Source organism: Pithys albifrons, chromosome 8, assembly GCF_047495875.1.
Source record: "Pithys albifrons albifrons isolate INPA30051 chromosome 8, PitAlb_v1, whole genome shotgun sequence".
Classification (NCBI taxonomy): domain Eukaryota; kingdom Metazoa; phylum Chordata; class Aves; order Passeriformes; family Thamnophilidae; genus Pithys; species Pithys albifrons.
Window position 1 is genome coordinate 32219063 of NC_092465.1, and position 18180 is coordinate 32237242.

At 37.8% G+C, this 18180-nt stretch overlaps 1 protein-coding gene across 4 annotated transcripts in view; it reads right to left on the minus strand.

Moving 5' to 3' along the window:
• Window positions 1–324: 324 nt before the first annotated feature.
• The window catches only part of PMS1 (PMS1 homolog 1, mismatch repair system component), a 43633-nt gene continuing 25777 nt past the window's right edge, over window positions 325–18180 (minus strand). For all 4 annotated transcript variants that reach the window (XM_071562663.1, XM_071562661.1, XM_071562662.1 and 1 more), the window contains 6 exons: window positions 17527–17670; window positions 15477–16375; window positions 10590–11045; window positions 9921–10051; window positions 1851–2011; window positions 325–748 (listed from right to left, as the gene is read on the minus strand). In XM_071562663.1, coding sequence (XP_071418764.1) covers window positions 557–748; window positions 1851–2011; window positions 9921–10051; window positions 10590–11045; window positions 15477–16375; window positions 17527–17670 — 1983 coding nt within the window. In that variant the 3' untranslated portion in view covers window positions 325–556. The remainder of the gene's footprint in view (window positions 749–1850; window positions 2012–9920; window positions 10052–10589; window positions 11046–15476; window positions 16376–17526; window positions 17671–18180) is intronic.

The window sequence follows — 18180 nt, forward strand, 5'->3', positions numbered from 1 at the left end:
TAAGGTGTACTATACTTTTAGGGATCACAATTTTGTGAATGTATAACTTTAGGAGATTGGACACTTCAATACTTACTTACATGAGCTAAGTATTTTCAAATACAAATACAACACCATAAATATCTAACTATAATAAATGCATATGCCAATGCCATATTTAAATACTTACAGGTATCTGGCATTCCTTTGAAAATTAACATCTGATATCCTTAGTACAGCAAACTTTGCCATGCTCTGTTGAAAGCAACTTCTAACCACTTCACATCTAAACAATTTTGACATACTGGTGTTTTCTAAACCTGCAGTACTAAGAAAAGGATGAAACCAGTTGAGAACATTTCTTTATTAAATCCTTTAAAAAAATAGTGATGAGTAGTTTCTCTACAGTATTTATTTCCAGTTTTTAAATAGCATTTGAATTTAAATAGAAGTCTCTAGGAGGTGAACATATGACAATGAAAAGTCATTATACAAAAGCTTTGCACAAAACATACTGAAATTAGAGTAATGATGAAAATTAAGCAAGAAAAGTATGACCCCAAACAAAATGTTCCATTTACTGAGTAATTTCCATGGAGTCATGCTTGTCAACTTCTGGAATATCTGCTAAGTGATGAAAAAAAGGACGACCATGAACACAGCCTTTCTTTTCCTTTCCAAGCTGTTGCTTCATCCTGTAAATTGTGTTTTGTACATCTTCTTTTGACAAATGTAAGGGCAGCTGCCGAGCTAAACGTACTGCTTCTCCCTGTTAATGAAAAACAAAAACAAAACCCCAATAGTTTTGAAGTACCCACCATCAAAAAACTAAGCAACTTCAAAAAAGTTGTCAGGTTTTTTGTTTCCTCCTTCAAGATGGGCCTTCCTGTCATTGCCATCTCTTCTGTACTTAAGTCATGTAAGTCCACTCTATTCAGTGCAGAAGAAAGAACAGGGTAATGCTTAAAGCAGCAGCCTTCCAGGGTACAGAACATTCTACAGTGATGTTCTTCCCACTTGGATGTGGCATAAAATCTCCCTTTGTATCATACAAGCCTGAGCAGCATTGATACTGATTTAATCTGAGTCTCCTAACTTTGTCTGAGATTTTCCCCTACTCTCCCAAGTGGACTTACCAGACTGTTGGTTGTCAGAATGTGCTTACCTGAACCACCAAGTTACTGACATTAACTAACCACAAGCATTTGCAGAGGCATATGGGGTTCACTGCATGTGAGGCTTCATTTTTTGCTTCAATGTCTTAATTCCAGTGACAGGTTGCTTTTCTGGCAAAAGTAATATCCACTTATCTATCTCTGCCCTTTCTTTGAATGAATCATAGAAATTTTTCTTTCTTAAATGGGAAAGGTGCACTTTCCAATTTTCACAATATATATCTCACTGAGGTTTACATGAGAATTAAGCTTCAATTAGGACCTACTTTCCATAAACTATTAGCTTAAATAATTTTATAACTCCATCTTAGATTTATTTATATAAGAGATAAATTGAGATGACTGGTCTGGATTCAACTGCCTTCTAAACTTTGTAAAGCAATTCTATGGCAGTTCTGTATTCTAACACAGAGAAATGCTTTTCTAGTCTGAAAAATCACTTTGTGAACATCAGTTTTCAGCATGTGTTATATCACACTGAATGGCTGGTTTTGGGTATGTCTGATGACCTATTCTGGTAAGCAGTGCATAACCTGTGCCTCAGAGAGGATATGGCATTCTCCTTTTCAGAAGTAACTTCTGTCTAGAAGAAAATGACATTAATTAAAACAGAAAGCTGAAGGAAGATTTTCAAGCTATTTAAGGAATGAAACTGTATGTTTAGCTGGATACTACTTAAAGAAGCTTCTGTCTTACCTCCAAGTAATTTATCACTTTGAGAGGCCTACATTCATACACTTCCCTTGCATTTCCATTAACTACTGCATTCAGAATTTCTTTCAAATCAGAAATACCATAATATGGCAGACAATTTGCCATCCCTTCTATTTCCAGATGACTTTCTGTAGCTGAAACACCTGAAAATACAAAAAACAAAACAGTAGTTCATGCACTGCTTGAACTCCTATTCTGCAGCAATTAATAGAAAATTAAACTGATGTAAAGCCACTGAGTAAATTAGTCTCACAAATTCAATACAATTAGGAAACTTTATTTGCTCCTCCTTTAGAATGAAAAGCATTTATTTGTACAATGTTTCATTATGATGATGTGTGCTTATTCATATCACAAATGTCTCAGCTTATACTAATTCAAATCCTAACTGGTACTGTTTAATGCTTGAAACATTTTGCAGCATTCCAAGTCTTGAGCACAGCTTTAATTAAAGCTTCTGTGACGTTAATTAAACAGACATGAAATTAAAGTCGAAGTTAGCAATAAAACACAATTTAGTTGGAAAAAACTGAAACAGACTGTTGGCACTATTTCCTATGTAATTGGTTTAAACATCTGTAGAGTTCAAATGTTATCATAACAAATTCAGCTGCTACTGAAATAAAAAGCAGTTTTTTCTCCTACCACAGCTGAGGAAAAATCCAAGCCCTAAAGGCTCTATGACTGACTTCATACAATCATTCATATGGTATCAGTGCTGCAGCAGGTACCACTCTCAGCAGGAATGATGAATAAAACATCTAAACAGCCCTCCTAATCAAATATTAATTCAAGCTTTGAAGATTAATCGATTTCACTTCACTTTCTTTTTCACATGACTTGCAAAAAAGTTGAAGGAAGTTGCTCTCAAACAGCTAAATTTTCTCCCACTCTCAACCAGAAGCAAATTCTCTGGTGGTCACACAGACCTTCAGACCCCCCCTCCTCTCGCTCATGCTGGATGCACAGAAAACAACCAACCCACACAGGCACGTTCCCTTTTCCACCACTGCAAATTTAACGAGTAAAGAGTTTCACAAGAAGAGCATGGAAAAATATAATTAAAAATGAAAATAAATCCACCCTCATGTAATGACCCCAGGAAGGATATAGTACATTCAGCCCATCACAAAAGATTTTTATGAAGTCAGAAGAGCTGGAGACAAATAGGTTGCTCCAGGGCGGATTTTACTAATGAACTGTGATAAGGGTTAATTCCTCTTCCTAATCCAAACAACAATGTGAAATATTTCCGAAGTGAGAGAAAATATAAATGCAACCTAAGTCACCACAATGTACCTTTATTAGCTAGTAGAATGAGGCATGCCCAGGCACTGTTTATTTGACAGTCATTAGACAAGAGCAGAGATGAACAGGAAGACTGTGCAGGTTGAAACTTTTCCTAAAGTTTCCTAAAGTGTCACCAGGTAAATAGTACTGTTGGGCCTTCTTAAGCTTCATGGCATGAGATATTTTGACCAGAGTGGGAATTCGATATAGGGAACAACCTCTCATCCCCCCATGTGAAAAAAGTCACATAACCTTCTTCCAGATATTTAACACTGTTTTACATCAGAAACTTTATTTCGTTTTTCACCTAGCCTTGTCTTTCTTCTTTTTCCATGCTGCCTTTCCCTAATCACAGCCAGCAAGCACAGACATATTTTTATGTACTGCTGTAAACCTGTGATCAGATTCAGCTTAAAGCGAAATGTTACATGATCTTAAAGTTTGCCAGTTATTAAAGGTGAGCTAAGATGATACACCACGGCAGAATTTCCCCACGGGAAAGCCTGCCAGTAAGACACAGGAGAAAAAGATAAAGACTTTAATTTCCTTCAGCTCTTTTCTCTTCAATCTTGTCCCATTTTTGCTTTAATGGAAGATTAGATTTGAGGAACTGTTCCAGACCATTTGATTAGGCTGCTTTCTCTCTTAAGTTAGAACTTAGTCTATTTGACAGCCTCTCAATAATCACCTCTCTATAGGCTACCAAAGGCAGGACACAAAATTTTGTTAAATTTCAAGTGTTTATATTTTCAGTTTAAAAACTCATATTTCCAGTGCTTTCTTTTAAAATTTTATGACAGTGAGGTTCTGCATTTGCAAAACATTTCCTACACATACTCTTCAGTTTCACCAACAGCCATTGTTCCATTTGCAAATTTTGACAGCCAGATTTGACTTCACCATTCTGCTCATTAAACTGAAAGGCAAAGAGGGCTTTAAAGAGTTTAACATAAGAACAAACAATGCAAACCCTAGCTAAGGGAAGTTGTCTTCTTCAGTATTTCTGTTTGTGTGCCATTCTCCTTTTCTGCTTTAAACTGCAAAATAGCCCATCGTGTACTGATTAACGAGTATTTATCTGCAAGTCTTTGCAGAAACTGATACTGGCAACATTTGATGATACAAGCAGATGTCCAAGCCTCACTGTACTTGTAAATTTTTTACAAAATCTACATTAAGATTTTTGAGTATTCAAACAGCAGTCTTCAAGCAGTTTCCATGGTAGTTTCTATGAAGTACTTTGCAACTTCCAAAGAAAATATTTCCATGAACAAATAAACTAGCTTTCAAATGACTAAAAATGTGGATTTCTCATTGGTACAAATTTCCCCTTTCTCTTTCCAAACAAAGGATTTACAATAATAATTCCTTCTTGATGGCCAGGAAAAACTGTTCCCTTCCAGCTGTCACCTGTATTAGGTGACACTATAACACTGTCTATCTTCTTGTTTATGGTCAAAGTCCCACTGAAATTAAGTAGCAGCATGATTTTCCACTGGTGGGTTACAGGAGCTGAGGCAGCTTTTATTACCAAGAATGACCAGTTACTTACCTATGATCACTCTTTGAAGCCCCATCAGCACTTTCTTTGTTGGCTACACATATTCCATGAGGCAGACAATTCTACCCCAAAAGCTGCCCGGAGCATGGCCCAAGGCCCACCACTGATACACAGCCAGGTAAGGTGTTCCTTGTTCTCAGCTCCTCTCCAGCCAAGAATTCACTTCTCTCTCTAGGACTTTCACAAGGGCAGACAGACAGATGTGCACTGAAGGTACATGTAACAAACACATCTTAAGAAGAGCTGGACAGAAAGTAATCCATCTTACTTCTTGAAATGCTTCTCTGCACATTGGGGTTACTGTGAGCAAACAAATGCCTGGCAGATCCCAGAACACTGAGCATTAAGTAATTTGCTTTACTGAGCAAAAGCAAACAGACTGCTCTCCCAAAGGTAGCATCACTTGAAGCCTCAGCAAAGCCAGAACATGAGGGGGTGGGAGGGCAGAGGAAGACAGACTGGAGCTCTGCGTTACAGCTTTGCAAATTACAACAACTGGCACATTCCACAAAGAAACCATTGATTTTGCCTAACTGACACACTGACAGCAAGAAGCATTTTCTGGGCTATTTCACAACATGTTTTTCCCTGTCAGCTATCCAGAGAAAAATCTAGTTGAAAACTCCTTAGACTCCTGAGCAATTAATATAAAGAGAGGCAATATAAAGGGAGGCAATAACAAAGATCTAGTCTACTGAAAACATGAATAAGATGGGGCACTTTCAAAATCTGGGATACTTGGAACAACTTTGGCTCAAGTCATACAGAGTCTCTGAACAATGTGGATAAAGGTAAATTACCTTTCTGTCTTATAACAAGAACACATTCAAAGGGCAGACTTATCCTCAAATAAAACAACAGGCAGGTAGGGCCTGGAACTCCCACACTCTTGTAAAAAAAATAAACATCTAAGGGTGCATTTGTGAAAAACATTGCAGGAAGTTCAAACGGTTCTTCCACCAAAATGACAGAACAAGAACAAAATTTCTTATGGAACTGAGCTCTTGTTAGGAAGAAAGCACCTAATGAAGACTTTTCAAAAACCTACTAGGAGTAGTGCATCAGGTGCCACGGGGTGCCCTGGGGTTCAGAGCAAGGCATGCCCATGTCAGGCCCGTGAGGAAAACTCCTGGTAAGTTACGGGAGTAACTGAAACTCTGAGCCATCCCACGAGCTAAAAGGTCTTGGCCATTAAAGTGTATAGTTGTATTTCTATGAATTAAAAGCACTGTGAGGGAATAAGATTCACTTTTTGAGAATTAGTCCCAAGACCTGCCAAATTTAGTGAAGACTAATAAATTACTATTTTTATCCTAAGACTGATGTTGCCCCTTCCAGAAAACCATCCAAATAAGGAAAAACCAATACTGTGTGGGTGGGGTTTTTTTCAATTACCAGAATCAAATCCTTGTAACAAGCCCCTCTGTGCCACAAGTTGTTGAAAAGTAGGAATTTGAATGGCAAATAAGTATTTTTAACAAAGATCAGTGGAGATGCAAGCCCAACACAACATGTGAATTACCAAAGTCACCTTCCACATTAAGGAAGATGTTTAGATTTTCTTGCTGTTAAATAAACAGTCAGTTCTGTAAAACACTCCAAAACCAGCAAGAAATAAGGAATTAATCTATGGTCCTATATTTGAAGTCATTATACTCATCTAGGAAACTGTCCTAGTGAGGAGCACAATACCTAAGCAAGAGGTCCAGCATTCCAAATTAGTATTATGAGTACCTTAATATATGGTAATGGGCAGCAACTGTCTGGATCCTTCTCTTCCTCTTTGGCAGAGTATGTGTGGAGATTTAAACAAATAATCAGTGCAACCTACTAGACTAACAGTCCTCTTTCAGAGACCACCATGGGTCAAGGAAAGCCTCTTCTTCTGTGATGAAAACTGCCAAACACTGAACTGGAGCAGCTAAGTTTCTTTTGTCCTTGTTTTGAAAGGTATTTTAGAGCTATCAATGGCATCACAGACTCACTCACATAGAACAAAAGAAAGGCTCATTATTTTGCAAGAGGAAACTGCCCAAAATAGCAATTTCCCGTTCAAATGCAAAGGTGAAGAACAGAATCTTTGCTTGTGACATAAAAGAGGATCTCTCTGCCAGAAAAAGGAAACTTTCTACTACACAAAATAAAACTCTTTGCCCAGGATGAAAAAGGGAGCCATGCACTAGTGGCTATTAATAAGAAATCAACCAGCAATCAGATGGGAACATCTAATGTGACCATGTCAGGCTGAAGTCCCAAAGGTAAGTACTGACCTTCAAATATACTACAGTGGACCCTGACAGCAAGAAAGAGCCAATAGTTCAGTTATGAAAAAGCAATTTCTAGTTCAACAACATCTGAATGCCTTGCTTTCAGGATGTGTCTGAATTTCAGAAAACCAAAAGAACAGACAGTGAATTTAGACAGCAAAAAAAATAATGCTTCTGTAAGGATAATGAAGAATGTTTTATTAGACAAAATTTTTCTTTCAGAGTTGATAAACTCTACAGAACACTCAGGTCTAAGTGGACAAATGACTCCTGGTCTGCAGGCCACTTTCTGTAAAGATTATACAGGAATCTATGAATTGAAGAACCTTAAATTCTGAGAGAACATATAAGGAGTGTTAATAATTAATACCTGTGTTTTTAAAAATCAGCTTCAGTAAGTATTTGTAGAAGATAGTATATTTCAGGGACAAAATTAACTAAAAAAAAGAAAAAATACAGACTGGTGAAGTATTAAATAAAAATCCTTAAGTCAACTGGAAAAAAAGCTGGGAGAATTTCCATTTGTTTGCTGATATTTCTACCTTCATCTGCAGTGGTATGTTCTTTTAATAAAAGAGGCTGGAACTGCTATAATGTCATCAGCAGAAGCTTATAAACATGACTGATAAGACTCAAATGTTATTAAGGTTTCACTCAAGTAGTTAAAATAGAAGACTGGGACAAAGAACCAAATTAGGTTTCCATTCTTCACCGGGCTCTCCGCATGGCACTGATCAAGTCCACGACCACGGCTCATCAACCTGTATAGTGCACACAAAGCACTTTTACTTTCACTAACTGTAAACCAAGTTTTCCTTAAACTTACATCTTAGGAACACAGGACTGAAGGACAGTTCCTACTTTCCAGTTACTGTGTTGAGTTCCTTCCTATTAGAATGTACAATTCTGCTCTTAAACTGATCAAGTTGTCTTAAAAGTTGATTCCCATTGGTGCTGGTTTTGGCCAAGACAGTCAATTTTGTTCACAGGAGCCAGTGTGGGCTGTGTTTCGGATTTGTGGTGGAAACAGTGTTGGTAAAACTGGGATGTTTTTGTTACTGCTGAGCAGGGGTTACACACAGGCAAGGCATGTTCTGCTCCTCAGCCCACCCCACCAGCAAGGGGGCTGGGGGTGCACAAGGAGCTGGGAGGGGACACAGCTGGACACCTGACCCCAATTGACCACAGGCATATCCCACACCATATGGAATCATGGTCAGCCCATAAACCTGGGGGGAGAAATAGGAAGGGTGATGGTGTTCATCTCCCCGAATCACTGTTACAGGTGATGAAGCCCAGCTTTTCCAGAATGGCTGAACACCTGCCTGCTATAGGAAGCAGTGAATTAATTCCTTGGTTTGTTTTGGTTCTGCACAAAACTTCTGCTTTACCTGCTAATCTGTCTTTACATCTCAACCCATGAGTTTTCTCACTTTCACCCTTGCTAATCTCTCCCCTGTCTCACTGTGGGGGTAGTGAGGGAGGGGCTGTGTGGGGTTGAGCTGCTGGCTGGGGTTAAACCACGACACATCTCCAGTACCACAAGACAGGTCAACGACCCTCCTCTGCTGTTGACTCCAAACTGTCTTCAAAACTTCACACTGAATTTATTCACTTTCAGTTTACAATTATTAGATTTTGCGCAAACTTACAATATCAGGAGGTAAAAAGGAAAAAAAGTACATGAGCAAAAATGCTAAGCCACAATCCCTCTCCCTCCCATTTTTGTCTAGGGACATATCACAGACCTTCTCAGCTTTTAATCTGCTAGATGGAATAAACCTTTTAAGAGCTCCCTCTTACAGTACATGCTTTATTTCCCTAATCATTTGCTCTAAGATTATTACCATGGTCACCTCTTCTACAAAGGTTTTGTTATTTATGTAGAGAGGCAGTCAGTAAGAAAGAAGATTCCGTGGTTTTGCTGTGCACTGTTCAGTAAGGAAAACAACTTAGGCTCTGTCCTTCCCAAGAGTCTGCCTCTGAGTGAAGAAGCTGGTCTACATCCCTTTTTTGTACCTACCCTTAAAAGATCCCATATGTTACAGCACATCTGTCATCACTGTACATATGTGGGGATCTGTAACATGTGAAGCTATAGCATTTCTAACAGCTCTTATGGCAAATCTTTTCTCTGAGCTGTCAGCTAGGTACTGCCCCCAAAGATGTTCCCTTTTCTTGGAATTCTGCTGGAGAATTAGAGATCTGCAGAACCAACACTAGGTGGGTTGTTCCTGGGTTTCCAATAGCATCCCTATAAATTGTTCTTCAGGAAAATGTATAAACATTTGAGGTCTCTTGCTAAGGCCAAAGTATCTTACATGAAAATTTATTCTGTGATCAGTGTAGAGGCATGGAAAAATATGCTCCCTCAAAAAAAAGTCTGGATCAAACCCTGTGGAAAGGTGTGGTGATCCTGTGAGCCTCTCTTTGCTGGCCCCTTTGGGCTCTGTGTCACAACTCCAGTAGGAAAGTACTTCATTAACCAGATCCAGCTCCTCACTGGACCTCCTCAACTGCTCAACCACAGGGCAATAGTCAGCTGAAGCATGTACTTGCAGAAGCTTTTGCAACTAACACCATGGAAGGAGGTGCCAGGACTAAGGAATTCTCATCAGTTTAAGGATATGGGCATTGAGCATTTTGAGAAAAGATGAAAAAATACAAGTGAGGAAAACATGGACTTCAGAGCATTCTTTGAAATATTATTACAGGGTTTTTTGTTCAGTTATCAGTTTCCATTACTCAATGTTCTGTGCAGAAGATTGCATTCTTTGCCAAGGAATAAAATCTCAGTGTTAAGGAGGGCAGGATGCTTGTGCTTTAAAAGACATGGTGATGTCGAATAACATGATACACAATAACAATAATTTAAATAATTTTGTCATAAGAAACAAGCTCAAATACAACTAAAAGATTTTAAAACCATCATACCTTCTGTCAGTTTTATCTGGAACCCATTTGCTACAAGCCTTGGATCTGACAAATAACCTGATCCATGGAAACTGTGGTAATTCTTCTGCATTTTATAAAGAGCAGCCATATACTGAGATCCACCAATAAGACTGAAAAAAAAATTCCCGAAGAGTTAAAAACCAAAATCCTTGATGTGAAAACTAAAACTGTGCAAAAAAACACAGAAAAAGGTAGCAAGGGATAATTAATGACCAAGAACCTTTAAAGTATTTTGAAAAAGCAATTTGTTAAAAGAAACAAAATCAGAACTATTCATGTATCTTAGTGAGTGACCAAGCTTAGGCATGTGCTAATAATTTTATCAGCCATTTCCTAACCCTAGGGGGATTAGTCAACTACAGTGACATTCTGAAAATGTGGAGCATCTAATTTTCTTCCGGGGAAAGAAATTTGTCTTTGCTGCACTACCAATGAAACTGCTTAAAAATCATACTTACTTCAACTGGAGTAAGACCATTACTTCAAGATAAAAGTATAAAAAATTAAAATCTGTTCTTGCAGATAAACAAATGCACAAATAATCACAGAATCGGCAAACAGGGCCTTGCCAGAGTTTACTGTGACTAATTATCAAATGATACTTCAAATAACATGCAAATTTTTGCTCAATATATATTTGTACAATACCTGTCACTTAACATAATTGGGTTGTCCAGTTTCTCTACTGGGAGCTTATGGTTCATCAGTAACCTTTTACACAGCAGGGCTTCTTCCAATCTATATGGATTCAGCAGCTTTAGCTCTTTTCCAGTAGCAAATATCCAGACATCAGGACAACTGTGGCGACGGATCAAGAAAAGCTCTTGTTTGTCTGAGGCATTTTTCTCCTGTCTCTGAAGGTGACGTCTACAGGAACTCAGGGAAAAAGGCACTGTCACAACTTTCACAGGCTGTTCAAGTTTTCCCTTCTTTTCAATCTGATCATGGAATATCTTGTCAAGCTTCTGCTGGTCAGAAGCAGAACTCTTCAGCTTGGGTTTCTGTTTTCCTGCCTCCTTTGTTGGTCGGCGCCCTGTCTGTGCATTAACTTTCTTGACCTCTCTGTCGTACCGTTCCTGGTCCTTGGCAGCCTTTATTTCATAACTTGAAAAGAAAAAACAAACCAGTAGCATAATCAGATAAAAAGCCCCAACCCCCAACTCCTAACATACTAAACCAGAAGGCAAGGTAACCATTCCAACAGTCAAGAACCATGTTCATGGTTCACTAAAGTATCCACCTCAATATGCTTTCCACCCTGACAGGGATGGCAGGACATTGGGATTGTGCCTGGATTACATTACATGTTGAGGACAAGCTGGAAATTTTCCTTCATGGTGACAGCCAGTAAAACCTGAATTACTGAAGGGGGAGGTGTAGACTGCATCGTATAAAGATCTACAGTAAGCTGCTTTTCACCTCAGTCCCCTGTTTAATTTGCAATCAAACATACAGGTTTGGAAGGAGTTCGGTGTCACCGGCACACCCAGCTCAGTTCACAAAGTCATTTAAGCTTCTAGAGCTCTACAGACTTCCCTGGGACTCCATGTGGCTGGGTAGGATTTTGGAGCTTGAACAATTTCACAAGCCTCAGGCTTTACTTAACAAAAGCATATTTGATTTCAAATGGCCTAAAATTAGCCATCTAAAGTGTAAGAATACAGAATATATATTATTATCACAGAAATAAGTAACTTACAGATTTTTCAAAAAGCACTCCATAACAAGCTACTCCTAAATGCTGTCAAAATGGTTAAAACACCACCACACACTTGTACCTCTACAACATGAATGGATTCATAAACATCAGGCAGATAGCTAAACTTTTACAGATACCAGATTTATGCTTGTCCACTGCATATGAATCTTTTTGAAAGCCAAAGATATGATTTGCTGAACTCCTTCTTTTTGCCCTTATTTAATATTCTGAATTCTAGAAGGCCATTCAAAGCAGCCTGATCTTCAGTTTAAAGAAAAAAAAAGTAGTACAATCATATGTAAGTATTGGAAATAAGTATTTTAGCTGGTCATCTTTATTTATTGCTACTTGCTAGAACAGTTTCATTCAATTATGTGTATGCATGCTGGAAAATTAAGGTCAACAAAAGGGTCACCATTTGCAATTAATTATGATGTGCTAGCATTCACATATGGTACCAATATTTAGTTAACTAAAAAAATCAGCTTAAATAGTTTCTTGCAATAAATCATGTCCCAGAAAATATGGAGCAAACATTAAGATAAAAAACATCTGCTCCTTTTAAAATGAATGGACAAAATCACTTGAACAGAATTTTTTTTAATCCCAAATTCATTTATAGCTTTGACCAGATCAATAAATACTTTGTTTGGAATATATTCAATTGTAAAGCTGTGATACACCAATAATCCCAAGCAAAAGCACTTCCAAAGAAACTCTAACTTGCCTGTCATTTTAGACTACCATCCGTAAAATTCTAGCTTTACAAACTTTGATTGTGAGGGTCTTGCAGATTCATACACATCAGTATCAGTCATTTCCTCAGAATTACAGAAAAACTGCAGGTTTACAGTCTATGAGGGAACATCTCTGCCCTTTTAAAAATCCTTTCACAGAGACACGTATAATGAACAAGTGTTACAAGAACAGCTTCTTCTCTGCTTTGTGAATTAAGACTGTAAATTCAGGATCCTTTTCTGAAGCTACAAAACCTAAAGCTGAAGAAATTTGCAAAACTGGGTTTAAGGACAGAGTGGAAGACTAGAATGAAGTCTAGTTTCAAGGCAGCTTTGGTTTAACTAGAAAAATGCATTCACAATATATTCTTTTCCCTTTGCACCTTAAAGCCAAACAAAATATTTATCATATAATAAATCCCTTTTAATATAAAATGTCTCAGCCCTTCTAAGACAAATAATCTAAATTTGAGTATTTGGAGCAAACTCTGACAGCAAAGACCACGCTACCTGAAATAATATTTCTCCCAGGGCACAAATATCTCATGAATAATTACTGCAGAGCGCTGACAAGGTGATTTGTTAGTCCCATGACAATGTGTGTGTAGCTCTGAACCTTTCCTACACCTTCAGGGTAACTACTCCTGCCACTGTTATGGCACTGGGAGGGATTTCTCCCACTCCTACCTGAGCCTGATATTCAAGAAACATTAAGACCAGCTGTATTAAGTAAGAGCAGAGTGAGTGCAAGAAATTGAATCCTGGCTTTGCAAAGCAGAGAGGTATGTGACGCTGCCAACATGGACATGCATGGGAGCTTTCCTCTTCTATTATAACCTAAAGACCATAACATTTTACATTCCGGTTGTGTAATAAATGCTGGCTTGTTTTGAAAAGGCCATCCTGTGTCACTATGAGACATCTGTTGCTTGTACTATTCCCAAAAGGGATTTAAATTAATTTAGACCTGCTGGAGGAACCACAGAGAGAAACAGAGATGCTGAAACCATGCACGCCCATTGCAAAGGGCATGACTTTATCACAGAAGGGTGGAGGGCTGGAGCCCGGGCAATGTGGGGTTGTGCCAGCAAGGAAGGATGAAGCTGGAGGTCCTGTGTGCTCAGCAGAGCTCTGGCACTTGGGCTGCCCTGATGGATAGACATTTGCTGTTACCTCTAGGTGGCCCAATTTATCCAGAGTACCTGGTAGGCAAGACTTGTTCTCTGCCACAAGTCCTTCTGGATTGCTGCTTTGCAGGAAAAGTTGTCTGCGGATTTCTTCCTATTTGATATTCCCTGAGCAATTTTATGAGATTAAAAGTGGAAAGGAGGTACATCAAAGCTGAAATGTATGGATACAACTAGTGGCAAAATTTTAATTTGCTTCAACATTCATGGGATTCAATCCTACATATAATGAAAATATATAAAGAGACTATGCTACATTCAGTCCTACATATAAGGGAGACTTCATTACCAGAGAGGTCTCTCCTTCCTGAACTAATGCAGAGTTAATCTGTAGGCACACTCTTTAACATAACAGTTGTACCAGGAAAGCAACCATGAAATCTCAGAAGCTAAAGCACAGCAAATTAAAATTTTCTGAAACAGCTGGCATAACCTTTTGTTTCATTTCTTTAAAAGCATGAATATAATTGGAGTAATTTCTACTATTAAATTATTATTTCTGCTTCTGCAGAGATGGACAAAACACATTGTCACGTGTATGGTTTTGTGACCATGGTATGTTGTTTGCTTAGTAAGATTTTAAGTTAAGTACATCAGAAGCTAGATTAAAAGGTTTTACTTTGATACAGCTGGTATTCAGAACAAAGCAGATGTTTTTCAACAAAGCCAAGCATTCAAAGAAAAAGATATATAACAGTAATGCAACAGGTAGAGCTTCTCTTTCTTAACATTCTCGTAATCAAATCTCTCACTTAAAATTACACTTGTTTAGCTCGTACAATTTCCTTTGTAATGGTCTTTCTTACTCCTCTTCTCTTTGCTTCCACAACATGAAGGAAACTTATTTTCACACTGCTTCCAATTAGTTTGTTACTCAGAACCAAATTTTCCTCTCCCAAACTTTCTGCTACCAATCATAATATGCATTCAAATAATTACATGCAAAACTATTGAAGAAAAACTTCTGTCTTTCCTCGTCTGTGTGGTGCCCTATAGTGTTTTACAGTTTATAAACTTACAAACAAAATGTTGAAGGTTTTGTGTTTCTTTTTTTTAACTGTCTTAGAATGTCTCAGAATCTGTTATTAATTCATCTTTTACCAGAATGTAAGTTCCATACAGAGGACAACATATACCTAATATTTTAACTAATCAAACCCTAACCCCAAATTAGCCTAATATATTTCCCTTTGTTGCAGATAGTTTTCAAAATCTCAGTGACAATTCAGTTTAGAAAAATATGGGGTTTAACTATTCAGATTGTAATCTAGAAAGAGACCTGGCCTTGTGTGAAACAGATTAAAAATCAAACCGTGCTGTACTCTCTGAACCAGCACTACAATTTGCTGTCAGGGGAAAAAGTCATTCCTTGTGTCATTTGACTGGGTTTTACAACTCAGTTCTGAGGTAGCCTGAGTTGGGACACATACTAGATTTAGAGGAAAGGAGTTTACCAATGCGCAAGTATTAAAGATCCCAAAAAAGAATCCTCACTTTACAGCAATGAAGTTGGAAACACTCTGGAGGAGCTGTATCTATATCCGTTACCGTGCTAGTTTCCAAGGACAGATCATCAGGAGTGACAAAGCAAAGGCAGCCCTCAGAAAACAGACATTTCCAGGAGTCACACAGCCCACTTTCTTGCCTGTTATCTCTAAATAACCATTCAGCAAAAGTGCCCCTACCCAACTGCTGCATGGCAGTGACAAAATGAGTAACTCAAATCAGCATCAAATGATTGCACACAGCAAAAGATGACAACTCACAACACTGATGCTGATCTTGAAAAGTCAAAAATCCTTTCCTGTTCTATTTTTTCATAACTAACTGGAAAGTTAATTTTTTTTTAATTCACTGCAAGTGACTCTGGTATCTACCAGATTTAGAAGCAAGTCACAGCCTGCACACTTACTTCTTCCTTTCCTCCTCATTCAAATTCTTCCACTGTTCTTCTATTTCCAGCAGGATGTCTGTCATGCTGGTCTTTGGATTATCATTTATCAATTTTGGACGACATTCATGAGTGAAAATTTCAAATGCAGACTTTGCTTTCCTTACTATTCTACTATTAATTAAGTCATAAGCTGTCACATGTCCAAATTTTTCACTTATCAAACTTTTTTTCTTTATGCTTTGCTTTGAGACATGTGGATCATTGTTTTGTTCACCAGGATGTTCACTTTGCTTATTAATTGTTCCTCCAACTTCAGGAATCAAAATCTTAACAGGTTCCACCTTGTCTCCAAGACTGTCTTTAAATGCACTTCCCATACTCCAACTATCAGCAGAGATTTCAGGTAAGTCTTTAGGGACTAAGCCTTCCTCATTTTTATCTATTTTGTCAGTATTATCAAAACTCAAAAGATGCTCATCATCAGCCTTCTTAGACTTGGGGTCCCTGAGAACTCTGTTGCTTTGACTATCAGTCATATTTTGTCCATTCTGTTCCTCCTCACACAATAAATTTAAGGAACTGTCTGGAAAGGCAACAGTCTTAGAAATTTCTCTTTTGTCCAGGCGACTTTGTACATTATCACCACAAAAACTCTGATGATTTAAGCAGATCTCTGTGTTTTTTCCTGCTTGACAGTTTTGCACATCACTGCTGAGTGAAAGGAATGAAGTATGAGCATGTAGCTCATCGTTTCCAGATGGTCCCATTTCATTACCAACCACATCTGTTTGTTCTGTTCTATGAACAAACATGTCTTCTGAGGTAACATCTGTTTTATTACTTTCACCAGGGACTGCAGCAGGTAGTGGCCCATACAGTGATTTCAACACATTTTCAACTGCAAGTAAGACAGATTCCTGGAAAAAAAAAAGAAACAAACCAGAAAATGCACACAACTGCACCTGAAAATGTAACTGAGAGATACTGAGAATACAGAACAATATCCAAAGTGATCTTATTCAGAATATTTTTCATACAAATCTGCATTTCTGCATTTTGGTTGTTCACAAATGCTCAAAAAGACTCAACTTCAGGCTTAAATATTTTGTGATAGGTATTCTGCTTCACCAGTTTACTCTGAAAACACAAAATCACTTAAATGCTGTCTTTATAACAGCATTCTGACTGCTTAAACCACTATCAGGTAACAGGTGCACCAGCAACATCCCACATCATGCAAGTGTGTTTGTGTAGGTGCTTTAATGGTACATGTTTCCAAGACAGCTTTGCACCAAATGATGGAAATGAAGAATTAAAAAACCAAACAAAACCCTACAAAATAGAAACAAAATTAAAACAAGAAAAGAAAAAAGAAAACCCCACTCCTTTTTTAATGCCAAAGGAAAACTGGATCAAATGGAGAATGCTGTTAATTTTCTTACAAGTGGCACTTAACAGGCAGTACATTTACAAGATTAACACAGACAAACACAAGAGGTTTCTGTGAATGGGGCTAAGACTGCTGTGACTATCCACATTCACTTTGAATAAGAACCTTAATAACCACATTATTACCAACATAGTCTTCCTAATTTCTGTGGCACTGAAATTATGGCATCATTAATCTATACACATAATGGCAAAACAGTGGTTTGAGGAGAAATCAGCTCCCCTCCTGTCCATCCCCACCTTAATGTATGTGGTGTTTAAATAGTGGTTACTTAGTGTAGATATGAAGTATGAGATGTTTGTAGGGACACACACCTTGATTCCATTCAGCTTCCCTCACTATAAGGGCATCTGAAAACCAAGTGGGTTTTTTGACAGTGTAAAAACCTTTTAAATCAGCTGGGAAATTAATTTTTAATAATCCTCCATTTAGCCTGTTCAGTACTTTTTGATCAAAACAGTTCTGTGACAAAGGCAAATTATCATGTAACTAAAAAAAATCCAAACCAAACCCGGCTTCACTGTTTACCTTCCAACTTTTTTGTAGTCCCCAAAGCCCTTATTATGCTTACATAAGTAAAAGGCTGACAAATCAAAAACAGAGTAAAACTCTAGTTACCTTATAATGCAGCAAAACTTGAGTTTTATCAGGTGTTACATTCACATCCACAGCAGAGGCAGGTACGGTAATACTCAAAAAGAAAACAGGATATAAACGAGTACAGTCCTTGTGTGCCATCATACTGTAGTATTGCCGAATTAACTATAGATTGATTTAATATAGAGATGTCAGTAAAGACAATAAAACAGACAAAAAGGCAGAAAAACAAGATTTGATATTATAAAAGCATAATTGCTTTGTTTGTTTGTTTGGGGTTTTTAAGTTAAAGGAATGCGAAAAAGGTCATCATATGTGTCTATGTCAGAAAATCACCAAAAGGGCAGTGAGTGGTGTTTTCCATGTCTTCAGATAAATCTAAGAACAACCCCAAAAAACATTTCCAAGACACTAATGGTAGCTATTTGCATGTTCTGAATGAATGTATTGATTGCACTTCAAAGGAAAGATCTGTATGCCCAAATTGGACTGAAACTGCAATTTTCTTTCTTCAATCACCATAAATACTATTTGCTGTTTTTTAAAGAAAACCTACTTATACAGCATGTAACTACACTGCAGTCTCTTACAGTCCAACTGAAGTCTGTTTGAGAAACTTGCACTTGGACCACAGACCTGCCCTTTTTCCAGAACAAGACTAATTTGTTCCTTTCA